The sequence below is a fragment of the Mustela erminea genome, chromosome 3 (assembly GCF_009829155.1).
Source record: "Mustela erminea isolate mMusErm1 chromosome 3, mMusErm1.Pri, whole genome shotgun sequence".
NCBI classification, from domain to species: Eukaryota; Metazoa; Chordata; class Mammalia; order Carnivora; family Mustelidae; genus Mustela; species Mustela erminea.
Genome location: NC_045616.1, coordinates 9483418 through 9510594, shown reverse-complemented (window position 1 = coordinate 9510594; position 27177 = coordinate 9483418). Strand labels below are relative to the sequence as shown.

The window sequence follows — 27177 nt, the reverse complement described above, 5'->3', positions numbered from 1 at the left end:
AGGAAATGAAGAGGGACAATGGGAGGAAGTAGTGCAGGAGACCCAGTCCCTGAACTATGTGGAGTCCTTGGCAGAAACCCTCCAGTTGAAGGAGCAGTGTTCCATCCTCAAGGGAGAAGTGCAGGCCTTAAAGCAAGAAGCGAAGGAGTACACTGAGAGGCTGGCTCAGATCCATGAGGTGGAACGTTTCTTCATTCAAATGTAGGTCGTCCGAGATGTTTCTGCCTTACACGCAGTGTCCAAGAGTTAATGTTTGTGCACCCACCCCCTATGGCATTGAAGGGGAGTTGGGAAATAGGTGTTAATCTTCCCAATTGATGGCATGTTATGAAGTTAAATATTAGGCAAATAAACCATTTAAAATAAAAATTGATTATTTCTAAGTAACTGATTTACAGAAAACAAACCCTGTGTGATTATAAAGGGCAGCCTGTCTTAGAGTCACTATTATCCCTTATGATCCATTGCATTCTTCTGAGGTGGGGTTGTCCATGGCTCTGAGGATATGTCGATTAAGTATGCAAAGTTGACATTGAGCATGACCTGCCTGTCCTCATCAACATGTTCAGACATACTGAACTCTAGAACCAAAGTAGAGGACCTAAGTTCAGCAGCATCCAGATTGGAAGGAATAGAGAACCTGTGTGTTTGTTCACAGGTATTTCTGTCTAAAGCATTGGCAGACACCATTTTTGTCAGATCTTTGCTAAGTGGGAGGTTGGCCCCTGATGTATGGCTTCAGATTGGTCCAGGACAGATTCCTCTATGATACAGTCCTTGGAAGAACAAATGTGACACGACCAGGCAGGAAGGGTAGAGTGACTCCAGAGGTGGGGGATGATGCCCTGTTTCTGGGTGAGTAGGTTTGGGGTTAGAGCAAGAGGCAGAATGGTGACCAGGCTGGTGGGTTCCATTCTGACCAAAGAGGCACTGCAGGAATTGGGGGAACATGTGGGATTCACTTTGGGTGCTTCAGGTGCATGGGGCTTTGCCCAGAGTAAGGCGCAGTGGGGCAGAGGTGGGAACAGGTATACCTTCGAGACTGTAGGGTCTGCTTGGGTATGAGGAATGGGGCCACTGCAAGAGTCAGTGCTGACCTTCTGATAAATTGGACATTGGGGGTCAGAATGGAGTTAGAAGGTGATATTCCTGGCTGAATCCATCGGGCTATGCTCCATCTTAGCTCCAGGGATGTGGAGTGGGAATGCAGGTGGGGTGTAAATACCAGTAATCTGGCATCTACATTTGACTCCAACTGAGATTGTAGGGAAAGTGCCTAGAGCTGTTGCTCCTGGGCTGAGCTCACTAATGACAGTGTGCTCATAGCACTTGGGTATACACAGATGGGAACCATGAGGAAGTTTCCTCTGGGGATTGAAATGAACTTCAAGGGAACTTGGAAAGTGGGAGACTTGCAACCAGAAGACAGATGATTCTGGGCTAATTGGAGGGGGCTGCTTCCAGGAGCCTGTGTGGAGGCTGGTAGAGTCCAGGACACTTAAATGTAAGGGGGGTATGGGTTGCTTATGTGATGCTAGCCCTCAGAAATTCCTGTGATTCGCTGCTCCGATAGTGCTCAACATACCAACCATTCCACAAACATCGGGCCCCTGGATGGGCTGGCACTCCAGAGCTGCTCCCCTCTTCAGTGCCTCTTCCTTCATATGGAAAACGAGGGCAACTTTCATACGAGGTGATTGTGTGAGCAGCAGGCAGTAGAAGGCAGGTTTGAAGAGGGAATCTGCAAGGGCAGTAACAGATGCAGTCTAGAGGATGGAGGGAAGAGAGGATGGTAGACTGTGAGTTGAGTCCTTTTCCCAGTGTTTTCTCCCCAAAGGCAAAATATCAGCTTTGGGAAGGTAGTGCGTGAGATGACTCTGTCCCATATCCAGCCTTCACTGCCTCTTTGGGCTATAGGGCATGGCAGGACAGCATCTGCCAAGTCACAGACCAGCACCAGACCCATCCTGCCTACTTCACTCTTGTTTGACAACCACACCTTAAGGTTCTGGGCCTTTAGGGACATTTCCACCTCCAGTGAGCCAGGGTGGGACTACTAGACTTAGCGGTGTGCTGACACGTAGAGCACTACTACAGATAGGAACGGGGAGGTAGAGAGGTAGATTTCTAGATTCCCAGAAGCCACAGTATTTCAGAAGGTCTCTTCACAGAGGCAATCTTCACACATTTTGGCTGCTTCCATTCGTTTCAGCAGTTACAAATGAATCTGAAGTGGAAAATTGTGCACTGTGTTTCATGGCATCTCAAATTTTCATTCTCTGAGTTTAGGAAAGTGCTTGCTGGGTTACATGGTTTAGGTTTTGTTTCTTTAGAACCAATCACATGGTCTTACCAGAATGGCTCCTCCATTGACCTTTCCACCTTCAATGTAGCAGATCTGGCTCTTTCCAACATTTGATATTTTTACTGTGTTTTATATTACCCAGCTATCCCAAAAGGTAGGTAGTTCTGATAAGTCCGTCAGGTTTTCAGTTGCATTTTCCTCATGGCTACAGAGGTCCAACATTTTTTTTTCTTTATGCTTTATGTGATATCTGCATGTTCTTTTCAATGTAATGTCTGTCCATATATTTCTGTCCATTTTATGTTTAGATAGCTTGTTTTTTTTTTCCTATTAAATACTGAGAGTTCTTTACATGCACTCCACAGAAATTCTTTTTTGAATATGTGGTTTGCCAATATGTTCACCTAGTGTATAACTTGTACTTTTGTGACCCTAATAGGAACAAAGTTCTTAGTAGCATAAAAGTTTTTGATATTGATAAAGTCCTGGTTATCAAATGTTTTGTTTTATGCAGTGTGCTTTTAGTGCTATGATGTAGAACCTCCAAATCCCTAGATCCTGAGGATATTCTCCTGAGCATCCCTTTTAATGGTTTTATAATTTTATGCTTTCTTGTAATTCAGTGATGTCATAAACTGGAGTTCACTCTTGTATAAGGGTGGAGGTTAGGTGCAGGTATTTTGGATTGCCTTGCTTTTGATTATATGCCAGTGGGTGTCTAATAGCTCTGATAAATTTTCTTAAAACAACTGTTCTTCTCCTTATGTGGGTTATTTACCATTGTCAGCAATCAGTAAGTCATACAGGCATAGGTCTACTTCTGGATCCATTCTTCTCTTTTATTGATCATTTCCTCCACCATTCCTCAGATGGAACACACTGATTGATCCCATTTTACTCCTTTTCTTCTTCTTTTCTCCTCCTCCTCCTCCTCCTCCTCCTCCTCCTCCTCCTCCTCCTCCTCCTCCTCCTTCTTCTTCTTCTTCTTCTTCTTCTTCTTCTTCTTCTTCTTCTTCTCCCTTTTTGCCTTCTTCTCCTTTTTCTTTTTTTAACATCTTAAATTTATTTTATTTTTGTCAGTGTTCCAAGATTCATTTCTTATGCACCACACTCAGTGTTCCATTCAAGTCATACCCTCCTTAATAATCAAGCCAAGGCTCACCCATCTCCCTGCCCCCACACTTCCAAAATCTGCACTTTGTTTCTCAGAGTCCACAGTCTCTCATGGTTCCATTCCCTTCTTATTTTCCACAATTAGTATTTCCTTTCCTTCTCATAATGTCCTCCATGTTATTCCCCATACTCCATAAATAAGTGAAACAATATGATAATTGATTTTCTCTGTTTGACTTATTTCATTCAGCATAATATCCTCCAGTCCCATCCATCTTCATAAAAAAGCTGGGTATTCATCTTTTCTGATGGTTCTGTTACATTTCATTGTGTACATGGACCCCATCTTTATTATCCACTTATCTGTTAAAGGGCATTTTGGCTCTTTACATAGTTGGGAAATTGTCACTATTTCTGCTATGAACATTGAGTTACAGATGGCCCTTCTTTTCTCTGCATCTGTATCTTTGGAGTAAATACCCAGTAGTGCAATTTCAGGCTCATAGTGTAGCTCTACTTTTAATTTTTTGAGGAATCTTCATGCTGTTTTCCAATGTGGCAGCACCAACATCCATTCCTAGCAACAGAGTAAGAGGGTTCCCCTTTCTCCACTTCCCCTCCAACCCTTGTTTCCTGTCCTGTTGATATTGGTCATTCTAACTGGTGTAAGGTAGTACTTTGATTTTTTTTTTAATTTTTAAGATTTTATTTATTTATTTATTTGACAGAGAGAGAGAAAGGGAGAGAGAGAGATCACAAGTAGGCAGGGAGAAAGGCCGTGGGGGGGGATGCAATCTCCCCACCAAGCAGAAAGTCCGATGTGGGGCTCCATCCTAGGGCCCAGTGATCATGACCTGAGCTGAAGTCAGAGGCTCAACCCACTGAGCCACTCAGGTGCACTCAGTGTGCTTTTGATTTGAATTTCCTTGATGGCTAATGACAATGAACATTTTTTTTATGTGTTTCATAGCCATGTGTAGGTCTTCTTTGGGGAAGTGTTTCTTCATGATGTCTGCCCATTTTTTGATATGATAATCTGTTTCTTGGAAGTTGAGTTTTCAGATTTCTCTATAGATCTTGGAAGTCAGCCCTTTTTCTGTAGTACCATTTGGGACTATTTTCTCCCATTCTGTGGTTTTCTTCTTGTTTTCTTGACCCTTTCCATTGCTGGGCAGAAGCTTTTGATATTGATGAAGTCCCAAAGTTCACTTTTGCTTTTGTTTTCTTTGCCAAGAACCATCATATACCTTGGCATAACCCTAATGAAAGAGGTAGAGGGCCTGTTCTCAAAGAACTACAGAACACTCATGAAAGAAAATGAAGAATACCCCAAATTGGAAAAAAAACTTCCATGCTCATGGATCAGAAGAATAAATATTGTTAAATTGTCTGCACTGTCCAGAGCAATCTAGACTTTCAATGCCTTCCCAATCAAAATTTCAGTGGCATTCTTCAAAGTGCTGGAACAAACAATCCTAATATGTGTATGGAACTATCAAAGACCCGAATCACTAAGGAAATATTCAAATAGAATACCAATGGTGGGCAAATCATGTTACCTGAGTTCAAGCATTACTATAAAGCTGTGATCACTGAGACAGCAAGGTACTGGCACAAAAACAGACACATAGACCAATGAAACAGAGTTGAGAGTCCAGATATGGACCTGCAACTCTATGTTCAAATCATCTATGACATGGCAGAAAAAAATACCCAATGGAAAAAAGACCATCTCTTCAAAAAATGGTGCTGGGACAATTGGATAGCTATGTATAGAGGAATGACACTAGACCATTCTCTTACACCATACACAAAGCTAACTTTAAATGGATGGAATACCTCTATATAAGACAACAGTCTATCAAAATACTAGAGGAGAACATAGGAGGTAACCTCTTTGACATCAGCCATGGCAACTTCTTCCAAGACATGTCTCCAGGGGAGACAAGATGGCAGGGAAGTAGGAGGAGGCACCGTTTCAACTGTACCCTAAAGTGAGCTGATTACATACCAAAGAACTCCAATCACCCATGAAGTCACCTGAGATCAGAATTATACATGTCTGAATCTCTACAGGGGTAGAAGACGCCAGTGAGCGGGTAAAGCAGAGTGAGAATGTCAGACTAATATCGGAAGATAAACAAAAGGGGGAGAGAGTCACCAGAGGCAACCGATTGGAAAGTAATACCCCTAATATGAGAGTGCCCTGCATCTGGGGACCAGCATTAACTTGGATACTGGTTGAAAGCACTCAAAAAGAGCAAAGGATCATAGGGGGTGGGAAATTGTGGGAATTGGGGCAGATAGGGACAGAGGTTTAAGTCTCCAGACCCATGACAGCCTCTCATGGCACTGAGCCAGAGAGAGTGTGGCGGAGAAACAAGGTCTTGGTCCCTGAGCTGCCAGCGTGCCTGAGAACGCGTGGGGTCCAGCTCCTGTGAGGGGCTGGGAGCCTCACAAGATGGCAGAAGACAACAAAAGGGAACAGTTAGATATTTATTACAGGGCTGAGATAATAGTTTCACATTTATATGTAAATTTCAAATAAACTTGCAAAAACTTTTCAATGGTGTGAAACTAATATCCATATATTTCTTTAGTTAATACAAAATAGCATCCTTGTTAAGATTCAATGGTTATAGTGTTAATTATTGGCTAACTGACTTAGGATCCATTTCTTAACATTTATTTATTCCAGTTATTCATATAAAAATCAATGCTAGCTACCTTGTAGAACTTCTGTTCAGTGACAAAGTAAATAATGGGGGAAATCACTTGAAGCACTTAGACCTATATTCAGGCATGTCATCATCATCATTATCATCATTAAGGTTACTGTTCCAAGAGTAGAGTGAACTAGCATCACATCACTTCCAATTATCAGAAACATCAAAATTAAAGAAAAACATTAGGGTTATGGACTAATGAGTTGAAAGAGAAGTCTAAACACTCAAATGATAGAGAAACTACGCTATCATTGATTTTAAATCTTGGAAACAAAAATTTTTAAGAGATAAGGAAAATAAACATGAGGGAGATGAGATGGTCAGAAAGAAGGCAGATGCAAGAATTTTAAGAATGTGATGATATTGGTAAAATGTGAAGGGAAAGTTAATGGAATAAAAGCCAAGATCACTTAAAAGAAAGTGGATTTCCATGAAAATGTATTCATGTACAGAAGTAAACCAGAAGTACATTTAAATTAATAAAAAAATAAATTTAATGATAAAAGTAAGAATAAAGAGAAATAAATTTAGAAAGAAATTTAAAAGAGCATATTAAAATTTAGAAAACAAATTAAAATTTACATTCAGTTTCTTGGCACATTAATTAAATTTTACACGAGGTTTTTGTGAAACAAAATTTACAAATAATAAGTGTAGGGATAAAATATGGTGTCTTCTCTTAGTTATCCTGTTCCTGGATATGTGAGAATAAATTTTTTTTTCCTGTTTGGATTTCATAATAAAAATGATCTCCTTCATAAACTTATCTCATTACTTTTTAAAATGTCACCATGTGATTGCCATGTTATATAACCTAACCATGCTATATAAACTAAAGATTGTTATAATTGGAATATTTATAAGTTAAATATTGTGGGATTAATTTAGAAATCAATTAAAATGAGCTTCTAAAATATTATTGCCAATACAAGCAAATTAAAGGAAAAAAATGGGTTGCTGGGGTAGCTCAGTTGGTGCAGCACTGACTCTTGGTTTCAGCTCAGGTCTTATTCTCAGAACCATGAGATTAAGCTCTCCATCAGGCTTCACATTCAGCAGGATGCTCCCTTGCCCTCTCCCTCTGTCCTACTCCCTACTCACAGCCTGTCACTCTCAAAATAAATTAATAAATTGAAGGAAAGAAAAAAATAAAGAGAAAAGAAGAGAAAGAAACAAAAAAGTGAAAAAAATAGCAAATTTGGAATCAATTACTCATTTTAAATAACTACTGCATGACCAAATTAAAAACAAAAACAAAAACAAAACACAATCTGGAATTATAATAAAAAATGTAAAATTTGAATCTATTATAAAATCTTTTCCAGTGAGGATTAAAACAAACATTACATTATACCAGTGGCCTATTGATGTGAATATAATAACTGGAACATTTCCATTCATTTGGAAAGTGCCAAGACACAAACTGACATTCAGGCCCACCTAGCCCTATAAAAATAACATCCCGTGTAGCAGCACCAAAGATACAATAGATATCTAACAACTTAACAAAAATTTTAAAAAACAAAAAATGTGAAATTATTTGTAATTTTATTTGAAAATATTTTTGTGATTATCAACTTAATTGTATAAACCAATAGTTTGTTACAAATTAGTGGGTATCAGAATCATTGCTATCTTGAATATCTATATACTCAGTGTCACTTTTTCACCAAAAAATTTCCAAAGGGACACTTTCATATCTCTATTTCTCAGGCTGTAAATGACAGGATTCAGTCTTGGAGGTAACAGGGAATATAGCACAGACATAAAGACGTTCAGCGATGATGGGGATTTTGAGTTTAAACCTAAATATGCAATATATATGGAAGAGAGGAAAATGCTTACCACTGTTAGATGGGGAATGCAGGTTGAAAAGTTTCTAAATCTGCCTTGTGGAGAAGGAATTCTTAGGACAGTGGACACAATAAAAACATAGGAAGCAACCATGAAAGTAAAACATACAAAAACAAAACAAAAACTGACGATAATAAACACATATTCTATAATTTGCTCCCCAGAACAAGCAAGTGTAAGCAATGATGGAATGTCACAGAAAAATTGATGCACTATGTTTGGCCCACAGAAATGGACATAAAATGTGCCTGCAACATGAATGGATCCATAGACCAACCCACTGAACCATGATGCTGTCACCATCTGCATACAGGCACCTCTATTCATGATGGCCTCATAGTGCAGAGGACAGCAGATGGCAGCATAGCAGTCATAGGACATCACCAGAGGGAGGGCAAACTCTGTGCCAGCAAAGGAAACAACAAGGAAAACCTGTGAGGCACATACCACAAAGGAGATGGAATGGCTGTCGGTCAGAGAGTTTATGATATATTTGGGGACAGTGACAGAGATGTAACAGATATCAATCAAAGAAAAATTTTTCAGGAAGAAGTACATGGGAGTTTGGAGATGCTGGTCAGTGTTTGTGAGGGTGATAATGAGGAGATTCGCCACCAGTGCGGCCAGGTAAACCAGGGAGAAGAATGAAACATAACGTCTCTCTAGCACCTGATCATCAGGGAATCCATGAGCAAAAATCTTGTCATTATGGTCACATTGGTTAATTTATCAGGCATGATTATTTTTTTTTATTTTCTTGAATCTTCAGAATCTGACTTTCTTCATTGGTTCTGTTATTCATAGATTACAAAGTTAGTGTTGGGGTGAAATATATCTTGTAAACTTCAATTTCTTCAATGCATGTAGAAAAACATGTTAAGATTATCATTAAAGTAGATTAGAATAATTTTTTCATGTGATACCGTAAATTTATGTATAAAATAGACAAATACTATGTTACATATTTATTTTACTTTGCTGGAATAGATTAAAAAGTAGCAGGGAATATCAAATAAAATAGAATAATTTGTTTAAATATTCTCAGAAATTTGCTTTAGTTCAATGTGAATTGTTTTGTTGGTAGATTAGTTTTTTTTACTGTTTCAAGTTTTTATTTAAATTCTAGTTAGTTAATACATAGTGTCATATCAGTTTCAGGAGTGGAATTTTTCACTTTCATACAATGCCCAGTTTTTATCCTAACAATACTCATCACCCATTGGGCCTCTCTCCTCACCCACCTCCCCTCCAGCAACACTCAGTTTGTTTTTCATAGTTGAAAGTCTCTCTTATAGTTTGAAGACTCAGTATGAATAACTGGGAGATTTTCTTTCTCTTTAGTATAGGTAAATTAGAGGGAAGAGATGGGTGGAACTAAAAATTTTCTTTGTATCTTTTCCTGTAACAATATGAGAATTCTCATATACAATATGAGAATGATATACAACTTCAGTGTAATCAAGGTTACAATACAATCACTAACATTCATATAAAGCCTTTAAGAAGAGAATATGTGAACTTTATTTTAAAAGTCAATAAAATCCTAGAAGTATTTGTGCATTATTTATTATGATTTAGTTAGTTTCCTTTGATAAGGACACATATGTACTATGCAAAAAATAGTCAAAATTAAAATGCCTATTTTTAAATTAATCAAAATTAAAATACCTTATTTTCCTAAAGGAAGGTGGAATGCAAGAAGGTGAAGTAAATCTACTTGCTTAAACATGTCAGGAGAGCTGGAATAACACAGGGAAGCTTTTAGTAGATGCATAGAAGTGTGCAAGAAATTCATTTACCTAATACAAATCATTTCCCTAATTTTAGGAGGGAGTCAGTTCTTTAAAACACTGTGAAACTTAACAATAAAAATGAGACGAATAAAGGACACATTCTCACATAAGAAGAAAAGATGAAAGGCTTGAGATTTTGTCCAACAGCATAAAGATTCCTCTTTAAACATTGCTATTGGTCTGGTTTCCAGTGTGTTGCTGAATGAATTTTCTCTCCACTGGCAAGCAGTTTGAAAGAGTAATTACATGGGTCTTGCATTTTTGTGCATGTTTACAATTGACTAATTAGAATGAGAGCTAATCAACTGCATTAACTATGAATTCTGATGCTATCTTTTGGTGTCATCACAGACACGAAATTTGAAGTGTGAAGAATTAGGTCCACATTGGATATATGTGTGTGTGTGTGTGTGTGTGTGTGTGTGTGTGTGTGTGTGTGTGTGTATTTATATATATTACTCAGTAAGGTTACCTGCCATGATACCTAATTAATAACAAAGCTGTTAAAAGACTTTTGTGAAACTTTACATTGTTAGGTAATAAATTGAATTTAATTTATAACCTTATATCTGAACAAAAGTGACTAGCTTTTTAAAAAATTTTTCTACTTACTTTAATTTTTTTTAATTTTACTTTTTATTTTTTTTAATTTAAATTATATTAGCCAACATTTGGTATATCATTGGTTTCGGATGTAGGGTTCAATGATTCATCAGTTGCATATAACCTCTATTTGCATATAACATCCAGTGATCACATGCCTCCTTATTTTGATTTTATAAAAATATTTGTCATAAGCAGGATACCATTCCTTACACCATATAAAGTAGTTAAGCTATAAGATAATGGAGAAACCTATATTTCTTTTTTTCATTTCCACTGCTGTTTTCTATCTCTTAGGGAAAATATCATATTTTTTCCTATACTTATTTTTTTACAACTCCCTGTGCATTTATTTATAACATACAAATGCAAAAGGTGTATACATCAACATAAATTAGATCTTACTATGCTTTTTTACCTACTTATTTTTAATCAATCATATATTCCAAATTCATATACAATATTATCACAATTTAAAATAATTAGTTGTGTAACCAAACTCATGATTCTTCGTAAAAGTCTTGATTTGGGTTCAGATCATGATCTCAGGGTTGTGAGTGGAGCCCCATGTCAGTCTCTGTATTGGGCAGAGCTTCTCTCTTTCCCTCTGTCCCCCTCCTCAATAAAAATGAACTGGAACTATATATTAAGCATGATAGACCTACAAACATATCAGAGGATTTCATCCAACAATAGAAAAATAAACATTTTTATCAAGGACACATGAAATTCCCCCAGATATATCATATGTTAGGCCACAATAAATTTCTTATAAATTCAAGAAGACTGAAATTATACCATATAAGTTTTTGAATTATGATGGTGTAAAACTGAAAGTGAACAATAAACATAAAGCTAAAATTCATAATTTTGTGAAAAACACCAGAATCCTGAATGGCAAATAAGTCAAGGAGTAAATCAAAAGGGAAATAACAAACATCCTGAGTTCAACTAAAATTGAAACTTCAAAGAAGTTATTGTCTGTATCCTTGAGAATTTATAGTTTATAGTTTCAGGTCTCACAGTTAGGTCTTTAATCTGTTTTGAATTTTTTTCTGTGTATGGTGTAAAGTTAAGTGCCCAGTTTCTTTCTTTAACCATTTTTTTAAAATATTGTTTGAATTTGGTGGACTCATATTTTGTTGAAGATTTTTAAAACTATGTTAATCAGAAAAAGTGGCCTGTAGTTTTCTGTTTTGGTGGTGTCTTTAGAAAGTTTGGTGTTGGTGTGAATGCTTGCCCCATTGAATAAATTTGGACGTTTACTTCCTCTTCATTTTTTTGAATTGTTTGAGGAAAATACATATTAATTTTTCATTTCATGATTTGTAGAATTCACCTGTGAAGACTTTGGTCCTAGAATTTTGTTGGGAGATTTTTTATTACTGATACTATTCCCTTGCTAGTAATTGGTTTGTTAAAATATTCTATTTCTTTCTGCTTCTGTGATGTTAGGGTATATATGTCTAGGAATTAACCCGTTTTTCTATTTATCCATCTTTCCTGTAGTCCAATTTGTTGGCATATAGTTCTCATAAAATTGTCTTATGATTGTATTTCTGTGGTATCATTGCTATTTATACTCTCCCATTTCTGATTTTGCTTATTTGAGTCATTTTTCTCTCCGCCTCCTCTTGATCCCCTACCCCTTCCAATTCCTTTTCCTCCTCCCCACCCCATCTTTCTTCCTCTTCTTCCTCTCCTCCTGCTTCCCCTCCTCCTTATTACCATTCTTCTTATTCTTCTTCCCGTTCTTCCCATTCTCCTCCTCCTCCTTTTTCTCCTTCTTCCTCTTCCCGTCCTCCTCCTCCCCCTCCTCCTCCCCCTCCTCCTCCTCCTCCTCCTTCTCCTCCTCCTCCTCCTCCTTCTCCTCCTCCTCCTCCTCCTCCTCCTCCTCCTCCTCCTCCTCCTCCTCCTCCTCCTTCTTCTTCTTCTTCTTCTTCTTCTTCTTCTTCTTCTTCTTCTCCTTCTCCTTCTCCTCCTCCTTCTCCTCCTTCTTCTTCTGTGACACAGGGTAGCAGTTAATTTATTTTTTTCAAAGAAAAATTCCTGGTTTCATTGGTCTATTCGTGTGTGTGTGTGTGTGTGTGTGTGTGTGTGTGTGTGTGTGTTAAGATATATGTATTTATTTATTTGAGAGACAAAAAGAGAGTGGTGGGGAGGAGGGGAGGAAGAGGCTCTTAAGGTAGTCTCCGGGCAGAGCAGGGGGCCCAACACAGGGATGGATCTCATGACCTGTGAGATCATGACTTGTACTGAAGCCAAGAGTCAAATACTTAATCAACTCAGCCTGTTGTATTGTTTTGTTTGTTTGCTTGTTTGTGGGGTTTTTTTTGGGGGGGTGTTGTTTTTTTTAGTACTTACATCATTAATTTCTACTCAAATCTTTGCTATTTCTTTCCCTCTGCAGATTTGGGTTTTGTTATTTCTCCTTTTTCTATCTGTTTTGGGTATAAGATAAGGTGTTCATCTGAGATTTTTCTTGCTTCTTTATTTCTATGTTTAGTTTAGTTTTCAATTCTACTTCCAGTATATTTAGCATACAGTGGTATGATATTAGTCTCAGCTACACAATGCAGTGATTCAGTAATTCTATACATCGTTATTCAGTGCCCCTTATGTGTATTCTTAATCATCTTCACTTATTTCACCATCCACCTTCCCTCTGATAAGATTTAGTTTATATTATTTTTAATATAAATTTTGTTCATTAACACATAGTCAATATTGATTTCAGGAGTAGAGTTCAGTGATTCATCACATATATAAAACACCCAGTGCTCATCAAAAAATAGTGCCCTCTTCAATGTGTGTCATCCATCTAGTCCATGCCCCACCAACTATCTCCATTAACCCTCTGTTTTTTTTTCTATCATTAAGAGATGCTTATGATTTGTTTCCTTCTTTCCTTTGAACCCCTTCACATATATTAATCTGATTTCTTTCTTAAATTTCACATGCGAGTGAAATCATGTGGTATTTCTCTTTCTTTGATAAAATTATTTCACCTAGTATAATTCACTCCAGACCAATCCAAATTGCTGTAAATGACAATATTTCATTCTTTTTGATGGCTAAGTAATGTCCGGTTATATGCGTGTGCATATATATATATATATACATATATATATATATATATGTATATATATATATATATATGAATTTATTTGAGAACCTTTATATACATACAGGGAGGAAATTTTTTTTTAGAATTTATTTATTTATTTGACAGACAGAGACCACAAGTAGGCAGAGAGGCAGGCAGAGAGAGAGGAGGAAGCAGGTTCCCCACTGAGCAGAGATCCTGATGTGGGGCTCGATCCCAGGACCTTGAGATCATGACCTGAGCTGAAGGCAGAGGCTTTAACCCACTGAGCCACCCAGGCACCCCTAGACTGTTTTTTATAGTATAAGCATTTTAACAATGGTCTTCCAATCCATGAGCATGAAATTCTTTTCCACCTCTATGTACTCTTTAATTTCTTTCATAAATGTTCTATAGTTTTCTGAGCACAGATTTTTTACCTTTTTTTTTCCTTTTCAAAATTTTTATTTATTTTTAAAAATTTCTTTTCAGTGTTACAGAATTCATTGTTCATGCACCACACCAGTGCTTCGTGCAATATGTGCCCTCCATAATACCCACCATCAGGGCTCACCCAACTTCCCACCCCGCTCCACTCCAACACCCTCAGTTTGTTTCTCAGAGTCCAGTCTCTCATGGTTCATCTCCCCCCTCCACTTTCCTTCAAGTCACTTCTCTTCTCCATCTTCCCATGTCTTCCATGTTACTCCTTATGCTCCACAAATAAGAAAAATCATATGATAATTGACTCTCTCTGCCTGACTTATTTCATTTAGTATAATCTCTTCCAGTTCTGTCCATGTTGATACAAAAGTTGGATATTCATCCTTTATCATGGATGCATAATACTCTATAGTATATATGGACCATATCTTCTTTATCCATTCATCCATTGAAGGACTTCTTGGTTCTTTCCACAGGTTGACAACTTTACCTCTGACCTTTTCAGTTAGGTTTATTACTGTGTATTTTATTTTTTTGGTGCAACTTCAAGTGGGATTCATTACTGGATTTATTGTTATACTGCTTCATTATTAGTGTATATAAATGCAACAGATTTGTGTACATTGATTTTTATATTGTTTGACTTCACTGAATGCATGAATTGCTTCCAGATGTATTTTGTGTGTGTAAAGTTTCTGGGTTTTGTACATAGAGTATTTTGTTGTCTGCAAAAAGTAAAATATTGACTTCTTCCTTGTTGATTTTGATGCATTTTACTTCTTTTTTTAGTCTGGTTGCTGAGGCTAGGACTTTCTGTATTATGTTAAATAGTAATGGTTAAAGTGGACATTCCTGTCATGTTCCTGATCATAGGGGAACACCTTTAGTTTTTCCCCATTGAGGATGATATTAACTGTCAGTAACTGATGTTGATATATGTTCAATCTATCCCTAATTTATTGAGGTTTCTTTTTATCAATAATATATGCTTTATTTTGTTAAATGCTTTTTCACAAATCTATTGAAAGGATCATAAAAATATTATTATATTATAGTCTATCACATGGATTGATTTGCAAATATTAAACTACACCTACAACCCATGAGTAAATCCCACTTGATGGTGGTGAATAATTTTTTACCATACTTTTGAATTCAATTTGCTGGTATTTCATTGAGTATTTTTTTTTTTTTACCCATTGTGCATTAGGAATATTGGCCTATAATTCTCTTTTTTACTGGACTGTTTGTCTGGTTTTAAAATCTAGGTAATTCTGTCCTTTTAGGAGTTTGGAAGTTTCCTTCACTTTTTAATTTCTGGAGAAGTTTAAAAAGAATAGGTATTGGAGGAGGGCAAAATGGCAAGAAAGTAGGAGACTCTGTTTCAACCAGTTCCCTAAAATGAGCTAAATATCTACCAAAACACTCTGAACACCCGTGAAATCAGCCTGAGATTTAATATTATACACTTTTGGAACTCTATGGGGGCAGAAGATATGTTGGAGAGGTAAAGCAGAGTGTGAATGTTTAGACTGATATCAGAAGACAAACAGAAGGGGGAGGGAGCACCAGAAGTGACCCATTGGGAAGTAATAACCAAATATAAAAGTGCCCTCTGACTGGGGACCAGCATTAACTTAGAGACTAGTTAAAAGCACTCAAAAAGAGCCAACGATTTTATGGGGCAACTGATGGAATCAGGCTGTCATGGGCATGGGCCTAATCCTAAGGTCTCAGGATGGTTTCTACATGTGACCACTCATGCAAGAGCCTGGAAAGGCCTCCCGTCTATGGTCCCTGAACCTCTGGCTTTCTGCTGCTTGCACCACCACTTGGGCTGGGTACACAACCACCTGCACCTGAGAGATCTTGGTGCGGAAATTGGCCAGGGGTCTCTAGGTCCACAACCTTCCTCAAATGGCCACCAAACCGGCACCTGAGAAAACGCGGCATGGTCTCTACTTGGGGTCCCTTGGGCCACAGCCTTCTGCGACCTGCACTTTTGCCAGGTGTGAGCATGCCCAGCTTTGGTTTGGACCCCATACAGCAGTCCAGCAATGGAAGTCACCTGGGTTTGGACTCACCTGAATAAATATCACTCACGGTTTTAGTGGCATGGAGGTGCAGAGAAAAGCGAGGTGCTTGAGCAACCACTGAGATAGTGGCTGGGGGTGTGCACCACCTGTGGAAGGTTTTGGTGTTCAGCTGATTTTGCAGAGGGGGAGTCTGTGTGTTATGGACCACCCAGAGGGGAGCAGACTGAGGCTTCTCTCTAAGACTGAGGTCCAGGTAAGTATAGTTTACTTTCCACTAAACCTCTGAAAAGCTGCAAAAATTCACCTAGGGACAAAACCTCCAGAGAACAAAAGCCTGAAAAACCAGTTTCCACAGAGCCAAGGCCCTTGATAGGAGGCAGGGTGACTCAGCCCAAGCAGGACTGACTGAAAAACAATATAGCAGGACCCTCCCCTGGAAGACAAGTTGAAAGAACAGAAGGGAAACCACCACAGGGTCCCCATAAAGCTATAAAAAACCTGTATATTTCATAGATATGACTTCTCCTTATATCTTTTTTTTTGCTTCATTCTCATGATTCTTGTTCTTTTAATTCTTTAACCTACTTATCATTACATTTAGAGGCTTAATACACCATATTCATAATAACTTTTTAACTTGAAATATTTTTATACATACACCTGTTTCCTTTTCTTTTCTATTTGTAATACATACAGATGTAAGCTTCAAAGTAATCCTTTTTTCCCTATTCATTACTACCGCTATATATAAACCATTTTGATTTTGCTGTATATCTGGAAAGTTGATTCCTTTAAAAAGATAACTAGATACACCCAGGAAGAACTGAAATATCCTGCCTCACCCACATCGAGGGTTACCTTCCCATCATCTTCTGTTAGTGTTTCTATGTATTTGTTTTGTTTTTGTACTATAAAAATCTTACTCGTGTGGTTAATTTTGGCTGTGTTTTTCTTTTTTTTTTCTTTGTCTTTTAGTTTTGTTGCTATTCCTGTTTGTTCATTTCTGTTTATGTAACATAAATCCTAATTTGGGGGCTAATTTTGGCTCAGTTTCCATTTTTTTTCTATCTTTTTTCTTTCTTTCTTTTTTTTTTTCCTCTATAGTGGTGACATCTGATTGCTCCAAAACATTCTAGGGTTCACCTTGCCTGGATGGTGGTTGATACATTTAGCTATTTATCCCCTCAACCACGTCTCACCAAAATGATGAGGAATATGAACACCAAACAGAGGAAAAATTCAGAGACTTTGCCTTCTCCCACAGAACTATTGGATATGGAAATAAACAGTATGTCAGAAAGGGAATTCAGGGTAATAATTATCCAGGTAATGGCTAGGTTGGAGAAGACCATTCATTAGTGGCAACATAGAAACTCTAAGAGCGGAAGTGAGGACTGATATGGCAACACTAAAAAATGCTATCAATGGCATCCAGTCTAATCTAAATACTCTGACAGCTAGAGTAAGCGAGATAGAATACAGAATTAATGATATAAAGGACAAAATGATAGAGAAAAATGATCAGGAGGAAACAAGGAGCAAACATCTTAAAAACCATGAAAACAGAATTATGGAAATAAATGATGCTGAAACATTCCAATATCAGAGTTATTGGGATCCCTGAAGGGATAGAGAGAGACAGAAGACTAGAAGATATGGTTGAACAAATTAAGATAAAAATTTCCCTTGTCTGGAGAATGGAATAAGCATTTGTGTCCTAGAGGCAGAAAGGACAAACTCAAGATCAACGAGTATATAAAAGCCTCCAGACACTTAATTGGGAAATCCACAAATCATAATGTTAGACAAGAGGTCTTAAGGGCAGCTAAGGGAAAGAGATTCCTTACATACAGAGGAAGGGCTATCTGAATAACGTCAGACCAGGACACAGAAACCTAGCAAGCCAGGAAGGTCTGGCAAAATATATTCAGGGCATTAAATGAGAAGAACATGCAGTCATGAATACTTTACCCAGCAAGGATGACATTCAGAATGGATGGAGAGTTAAAGAGCTTTCAAGACTGGCAAGGTCTTAAAGAGTATGTGACTACAAAGCAAGCACTACAAGAAATATTAAGGAGACTTCTATAAAAGAAGAAAGAACACAAGAGTGACATAGATCAGAAATTTACAGAGACAATCTATAGAAACGAGGATTTCACAGGCAATCTGATGTGAATAAAAACTTATATTCCAATAATTATTCTCAAAATGAACAACCTAAATGCTCCAATAAAATGGCAAAAGGTTGTAGAGTTGATAAAATGAAAGGACCCATCCATATGCTGTTTACAAGAGACACATTTGGAACCCAAAGATGCATCCAGACTGAAATTGAAGAGATGGAGAATGATTTTTCATCCAAAAGATCTTAAAAAGAAAGCTGGGTTAACAATTCTCATATCAGACAAATTAGATTTTAAGTTAAAGATTCTAGTCCGAGATACAGAAGGACCCTACATAATTTCTTAAAGTATCTAACCACCAAGAAGATCTAACAATTGTAAATACTTATTTACAATAATTGTAAATAATTGTAATTTATTTACAATTATTTACAATTAATATTTATATTGCTCCCCAATATGGGAGCAACCAACTACATAAGCCAACTGTTAAAATAGAGTCATATTGACATGAATACATTAATAACAGGGATCTTAACATGCACTTTCAGTAATAGATAGATCACCTAAGCAGAAATTCAATTAAGAAACAAGAGCATTGAATGATACATTGGACCAGATTGACCTCATACATATATACAGAACATTCTACCCTAAAATAACAGAATACTCATTCTTCTCGAGTGAAAGTAAATATCCTTCAGAATACACCACACACACCCAGGGTCACAAATCAGGGCTTAATTGATACCAAAAGATTGAGATTATTCCCTGCATATTCTCAGACCACAGTGCTTTAAAACTGGAGCTTTACCACAAGAAAAATTTTGGAACAAATTAAAACACCTGGAAGCTAAAGGCCATCCTGCTCAAGAATATTTGGATCATCCAGGAAATCAAAGAAGAACTTCAACAACTCATGGAAACAAATGAGAATGAAGACACATTGGTCTAAACCTGTAGAATATGACAAAGGCCATCCTAAGGGGAAAATACATAGTCATCCAAGCCTCCCTCAAATTTTTTTTTTTTAAATCCAGATGACATCAACTCTCTTTACACCTTAAAGAACTGGAAAATCAACAACAAAAAAAAAAATTAAGCCAACCCCACACATAAGGAGGGAAATAATTAAGATTAGAGCAGAGGTCAATGAATTAGAAACTAGAGGTACAGTAGAACACATCAAAGAAACTAGAAGGTAGTTCCTTCAAAGAATTAATAAGATCAATAAACTACTGACCAAACTAATCCAAAAGAAATAAGAGAGGCCCCAAATTAATAAAATTATGAATTAAAAGTGAGAGATCATGACCAACACCAGGGAAATAGAAGCAATCATCAAAAATTATTATCAACAGTATATACCAATAAGTTAAGGACCTATAAGAAATGGATGCATTCCTGGAAACCTGTGAACTTCCATCTACTGAAAAAGGAAGAAATTGATAACTGGAATAGAACAATATCTAGTAATGAGATTTAGGCAGTGATCAAAAACCGCAAAAAAAAAAAAAAAAAAAAAAAAGCAAGAGTGGAGGACTGATGGATTCCCTGGGAAATTCTACCAAATGTTCAAAGAAATAACACCTGTTCTCCTGAAGCTGTTTCAAAAAATAGAAAGAGAAGGAAAACTTCAACACTCTTTCTATAAATCCAGCATTATCCTGATCCCCAAACCAGGCAGAGACCCCATCAGAAAGGAGAATTTCAGATTAATATCTTTGATGTATATGCATACCAATATTCTCAAAACGATTCTAACAAATAGTATCCCAAACTGCATTTAAATGATTATCCACCATGACCAGGTGGTATTCATCCCTGGGTTGAAAAAGTGGTTTAACATTTACAAGTCAATCAATGTGATAGAACAAATCAATAAGAGAAGAGACAAGAACCACATGGTCCTCTCAACAGATGCAGAGAAAGTATTTGACAAAATACAACACCAGTTCCTGATTAAAACTCTTCAAAGTACAGAGATAGAGGGAATGTCTTCACAAAATCAATCTATGAAAAATCTTCAGCTAATATCATTCTCAATGGGTAAAGTTGACATCCTTCCCTTTGAAATCAGGAACACAACAATGATACCCACTGTCCTCACTGTCGTGCAACATAGTACTAGGACTCCTAACAACAGCAACCAGAGAACAAAATGAAATAAAAGGTATTCAAATTGGTAAAGAAGAAGTCAAACTCTTTCTTTACAGATGGCATGATACTTTAACAGGAAAACCCAGAAGACTCCAACCCCATACTACTAGAACTCATACAGCAATTTAGTAATGTGGCAGGATACAAAATGAATGTACAGAAATCAGTTGCTTTCTTATACACTAACAATGAAACTATAAAAAAGGAAATTAGAGATTCAATTCCATTTACTATTGCACCAAGAACAATAAAATATCTAGTAATAAACTTAACTAAAGAGGTAAAGGATCTGCACTTGAGGAACTACAGAACACTCATGAAAGAAATTGAAGAAGAGACAAAAAGATGGAAGAGCATTCCATGCTCATGGATCAGAAGAATAAACATTGTTAAAATGCCCATACTGCCCAGAGCAATCTAAACGTTCAATACCATCCTGATCAAAATCCCACTGCCATTTTTAACTGTGCTGGAACAAACAATCCTAAAATTTGTATGGAACCAGAAAAAGCCCCAAATTACTAAAATTATTAAGGAAATGGTGAAAAATAATATCAAATCTGGGGGCATCCCGTTGCCCAATTTCAAGCTTTACTACATAGCTGTGATCACCAAGACAGCATCGTACTTTCACAAAAACAGACATATAGTCCAGTGGAACAGAGTGGAGAGCTCAGATATGGATCCACTACTTTATTGTCAAATAATATTAAAAAAAAAAACAGGAATAATATCCAGTGGAAAAATGTCAAACTCTTCGATAAATTGTACTGGGAAAAATGGACAGCTATTTATAGAAGAATGAAACTTGACCATTCTCTTACAACATGCACAGAAATAAAATCAAATGGATAAAAGACTTCAATGTGAGGCAGGAATCTATCAAAATCTTAGAGGAGAACATAGGGAGTAACCTTTTTGACATCAGCCACAGCAACATTTTTCAAGACATGTCTCCAAAGGCAAAAGAAAAGCAAAAAATGAACTTTTGGGATTTCATCAAAAGCTTCTGCACAGCAAAAGAAACAGTCAACAAAACAAAAAGGAAACTCACGGAATGGGAGAAGATATTCACAAATGACACTACAGCAAAGGGCTGACATCCAAGATCTGTTAATAACTCCTCAAACTCAACACCCCCCCCAAAAAAAGATAATCATGTCAAAAAAGTTGGAAGAATACATGAACAGACACCTATCCAAAGAAGATGTACAAACGGCTAGCATACACAAGAAAAAAATATTATCATCTTTAGCCATCAGGGAAATTCCAGTCAGAACCTCATTGAGGTACTACCTTATACCAGTTACAATGGCCAAAATTAACAAGACCATAAACAACAAGTGTTGGAGAGGACGTGTAGAAAGGGGAACCCTCATACTCCATTGGTAGGAATGCAGGTTGGTGCAGCCACTTGGAAAAAAAAAATGGAGGTTCCTTAAGAAGTTAAAAATAGAGCTATTTACACTTTGTCTTGGCAATCGCACTCCTGGTTACTTACCTCAAAAATACAGATGCAGTGAAAAGAAGGGCCATATGTACCCCAATGCTCATACTAGCTATGGCCACAACTGCCAAACTCTGGAAAGAGCCAAAATGCCCTTCAACAGATGAATGGATAAAGAAGGTATGGTTCATATATACAATGGAGTATTATGCTTCCATCAGAAATGTTGAATACCCAACTTTTGTATCAGCATGGGTGGGACTGGAGGAGATTTTGCCGAATGAAATAAGTCAAGCAGAGAGAATCAATTATCATATGGTTTCCCTTACTTGAAGAGTATAAGGAATAACATTGAGGACATTAGATAAAGGAAAGGAAAAATGAATTGGGGGCAAATCGGAGGGGGAGATGAACCATGAGAGTCTGTGGATTCTGAGAAACAAACAGAGTTTGGGAAGGGAGGGGGCGGGGAATTGGGTGAGCCTGGTGGTGGGCATTAAGGAGGGCACGTATAGAATGGAGCACTGTGTATGGTGCCTAAAAAATGAATCTTGGAACACGGAAAAAATAATAGAGTAATAAATAAATAAATAAATAAATAAATAAATAAATAAATAAATAAAGTATAAGTACTAACTCTTCTTTAAATGTCTTCTAAAATTTCCCTGGGAACGGATCTAGTCCAGGACTTTAGTGTGTTGGGAAATTTTGATTACTGATTCAGTTTCTTTGCAGGTTGTGTTTCTGTTTCAATTTTCTGTTTCTTCTTGTTTCAGTTTTGGTAGTTTGTATGTTTCTCTTTGTCTATATCTTCCAGACTGACCAGTTTGTTGTCATGTAATTTCTCATAGTATTCTCTTAGAATTGTTTTTATTTCTATTCTGTCAGCTGTGATCTCTCCTCTTTCATCTGTGATGATATTTGCATCTTTTCTCCTTTCTGAAAAGTCTGGCCTGGGTTTATGACCATTATTATTTCTTATAAATAACCAGCTCTTAATTTCATTAATCTATTCTACTGCTTTTGCTTTTTTGTTTCTGTATTATTTATTTCTACTCCAGTCTTCATTATTCCCATTCTTCTGCCTGCCTTAGGCTTTATTTCCAGTTAATTTTCTAATTACTTTAGGTGTAAAGTTAGGTTGTATTTTTTTTCTTTCTTTTAAAGATTTTGTTTATTTATTTGACAGACAGAGATCACAAGTAGGCAGAGAGGCAGGCAGAGAGAGAAAGCAGGTCCCTGCTGAGCAGAAAGCCCCATTCAGGACTCGATCCCAGGACCCTAGGATCCTGACCTGAGCTGTAGGCAGAGGCTTTAACCCACTGAGCCACCCAGGCACACCTAAATAGTATTTTTGAGACTTTTCTTCCTTTTTAATGTTGGCCTGTATTACAATATCCTTCCCTCTTAGAACTGCCTTTACTAACCCCAAGATTTTGGACTGTCATATTTTCATTTTCATATGCTTCCATGTACTATTTTTCCTCCTTTAATTTCCTTGAAAACCCATTCAATTTTTAGTAGGATTGTCCTTAACCTTCATGTATTCGTGGTTTTTCCATATTTTTCTTGTGGTTGCATTCAAGTTTCATAGTGTTTTAATCTAAAAATATCCATGGTTTGATATATATTTTTTATTATCACAGTATTTTTGTACTTGTTGATGGCTGATTTGTGAGCTCTTTTATGAACTATTCTAGAGAATGCTCCACATGCTTTGCAAAATAATGTGTATTCTGCTGCTTTAGGGTAAAACATTCTAAATTAATCTGCTAAGTCCACATGGTTCAGTGTGTCTTTCAAAGCCATTGTTTCCTTGTTGATTTTTTGCTTAGATGCTCTGTCCATGCCTGAAAATGGGGTGCTAATGTCCCCTACTATTATTGTATTATTATCAGTGAGTTTCTTCATGTTTATTGTTAAATGATTTCTATATTTAGGTTCTCCCAATTTAGGGGCATACATATTTACAATTGTTAGAGTTCTTGATGGATAGACCCTTCAATTATGTTTTAATGCCTTTCTCATCTTCTGTTATAGTCTTTGTTTTAATATCTAGTTTGTTTAATATAAGTATGGATTCTCCAGATTCCCTTTGTTATCCATTACCAAAATGGAAGATTTTCCATCTCTTTACTTTCAATCTGCAAGTGTCTTTAGTTCTAATATGAGTCTCTTCTGGGCAGCATATAGATAGATTTTGTTTTTCTTTTATCCATTTTGATCCCTATGTCTTTTTATTAAATTATTTAGTCCATTTACATTGAGTGATTTTTGATAGATATGAATGTGGTGACATTGTGTTATCTATAGAGTTGATATAACCAGTTATGTTTTCTGATCCTTTCTAGTCTTTGTTGGTTTTGGTCTTTTTTTCTCCACTGGAAGAGTTCCCGTTATTTCTTACAGGGCTGGTTTAGTGGTCAAAAACTCCTTTAGTTTTTTTTTTTTTTTTTGGTCTGGAAAACTCTTTATCTCTTCTTCTATTCTGAATGAAAGCCTTATTGGATGAAATGTTCATGGCTGCCTGTTTTTTCCCCACATTTGACATGTTGCATATATCTTCTCAGTTTATTCTGGCCTGCCAACTTTTAGTGGGCAGATCTGTTGTGAACTTGATCTGTCTTCCATTGTAGCTTAAGGACTTTTTCCCTTGCTCTTTTTAGAATTCTTTTCTTGTCTGTATTTTGTGAATTTAACTATTATATGCCTTGGAAATGATCAACTTTTGTTGAATTGATTGGGAGATTTCTACTGTCTGCATTTTGATATATGTGTCCCTCCCCAGATTAGGGAAGTTTTCAGCTATAGTTTACTCAAATAAACCCCTTTTCTTTCTCTTCAACTACTGGGAATCTTATGATACAAATGTTACTATTTTACTCAGCTGTTGAGTTCCCTAAATCTACCTTCATGCTATATCATCTTTGATTCCCTCTTCTTTTTAATCTCATTATTTTCCCTAGTTTTATCATCCATGTCACTGATTCATTCCTCTGATTCATCCAGCCTCATTTTTATGCATCCTTCAGGTTTGCATCTTGGTTTGAGCATTTCTAATTTCAGCCTGATAAGATTTTAGTTATTTTATCTTTGCATTAAGGGTTTCTCTGGTGTATTGTATACTTTTTTCAAGCCTACCTAGAATCCTTATAATTGTTTTTTTTTTATTTATTTTTAAGAGACTATATTTATTTATTTGACACAGAGAGAGAGACAGGTAGGGAGGGAACACAAGCAGGGGTAGTAGGAGAGGGAGAAGTAGGCTTTCCACTGAGCACAGAGGCCAATGTGGAACTTGATCCAAGGGCCCAGGGATCATGATCTGAGCCAAAGGCAGATGTTCAACGACTTAGACTCCCCGGTGCCCCTAATTGTTTTGTTTTGTTTTAAACTTGAATTCAGACATTTTACTTATATCTGTATTGATTAAATTTCTGGCTGCCTTTGCCCCCATATTTTTGAAGTAAATTCCACCATCTTGCAGTTTTGAAGGAAAAGAAAAAAGAAATCAAAATACAGAAAAATCTTTAAAAAATCGAAGTAGAAATAGTAATAATAATAAGATAAAAGAAATAAAAGAAGCTAGAAACTAGGTGTGTTTTGGTCTCCTTCTTAAGAACCTTGATAGAAAAAAGGGAGAAAAAAAGAAAAAAATATATAGTCAGCCTGATCAGATTTCAGTTCATATGTATATGAACTAAAATATATATATTGAACAAAATATAATATATGTATTAATATATAAATGAACCAAAATATATATTGTTTATTCCATATATAAGTTATGTATATAACATATAATTGTTCAATTTATATATATATATATAAAATTAAAAATTAAAAAATGCTCTTACTATATCCAACCCTTCCAAAAAAACCCAAAAAGTCAAATAACAACAACAACAACAACAAACAAGACCCACAAACAACAAAACAAAAGGCAGCTGGAGAGGAGACAAGATGGCAGGGAAGTAGGAGGAGGCACCATTTCAACCTGTACCCTAAAGTGAGCTGATTACTTACCAAAGAACTCCGATCACCCATGAAATCAGCCTGAGATCCGAATTATACACATCTGGATCTCTACAGGAGAAGAAGACACCAGTGGGAAGGTAAAGTGGAGTGGGAACGTGGGACTGATATCAGAAGATAAACAAAGGGGGGTGGGAGCCACCATAGGTGACCGATTGGAAAGTAATAACCCAATATGAGAGTTCCCTGTGTCTGGGCACCAGCATTAACGTGGCTACTGGTTGAAAGCACTCAAAAAGAGCAAAGAATCATGTGGGGAAATTGTGGGATCAGGGCAGTTATGGACAGGGGCTTAAATCCCACGACCCAGGACAGCCTCCCCTGGAGCTGAGCCAGAAAAAGTGTGGTGGAGAAACCAAGTCTTGGTCCCTGGGCTGCCAGCACACCTGAGAATTCCTGGGGTCCGGCTCCCGTGAGGGGATAGGAGCCTCGATAGATGGCAGAATCTGCACCATGCTATCAGAGCCTGAGAAACACGCACCCCACACCTGCCCCTGAGAGAGGTGTGTGCAGACCCAGTGCTCTTAGACATGGAAAGAGAGGCACTCCCAGCCAGGGCCAGCAGGAAAATCTCAGTGTGTGATCATTGCTTGGAACCTATCTGGTGGTCTGGAGCTGCCCAGACAGCCGCCGCAGCCATGCTTTTGGTTACGAGCAGGAGATCCTACATCCCCAGGGACCGTGACTCGGAACCTGCTCTGCCAGAGGCCAAGGGGGAATTTATATCGGCTCTGGAGCACCCACAGTGGAGCAGACTGAGGCTTCTCTCTGAGAGGGAGGTTGGGGTGCAGTTTGCTTTCCTCTAAACATTCAAAAACCATCAAAAGCTGTCAAGGCGAGAGAAAAAAATGAACAAACATAAAAACCTAAGGAGAACAAAAGCCTGAAAAAAATGGTTTCCTCACAGCCCACCACCTTGAGGGGGGCGGGAGGTCTTAACTCAGGGAACATCATTGACTGAAAACCCATGTGGCAGGCCCCTCCCCCAGAAAACCAACCAGGAAAGGAAAAAAAAAAAGATGTCAAGAGAACAACTAACATTACTTCATAGATACAACTTTTATTTTTAACTCGTCCCACTACTCTGGTTCATTTTTTTTATATAGATAATTTTTTAACCTATTTACCATCACAGTGAGATGTCCACTACATCAAATTACATAATAACCTTCTAACCTGAACTTTTTGATACATACACCTGTGTTTTTCTTTTGCTTTTCTTTTTTTTATCTTTTTTAAAATTTTAGTTTAGTCTAGTCTAGTTTATTCTTTTTTAATTTTTATTTTCTAATATTCATATAGAGTTAAACTTCAAGGTCATCCCCTTTCTACAATCAAAGCTACCCTATAGGTAAACCAAATTTTAATCCCCCTTTATCTTATGAAAGATGATTACTTTAACAAAAACATCACAATTCATCCAGGAAGAATCTAAATAACCATCCTTGGC

General features: G+C 37.1%; 1 protein-coding gene across 1 annotated transcript; it reads right to left on the bottom strand.

Moving 5' to 3' along the window:
• Positions 1–447: 447 nt before the first annotated feature.
• LOC116585800 (olfactory receptor-like protein OLF3) lies at positions 448–15876 on the bottom strand. The gene is made up of 4 exons (XM_032335044.1): positions 15727–15876; positions 8299–8667; positions 1586–1766; positions 448–581 (listed from the first exon to the last, which is right to left on the bottom strand). The coding sequence occupies exons 1-4, from the start codon at positions 15874–15876 to the stop codon at positions 448–450; spliced, it is 834 nt and encodes a 277-aa protein (XP_032190935.1).
• Between the last annotated feature and the right edge of the window lie 11301 nt (positions 15877–27177).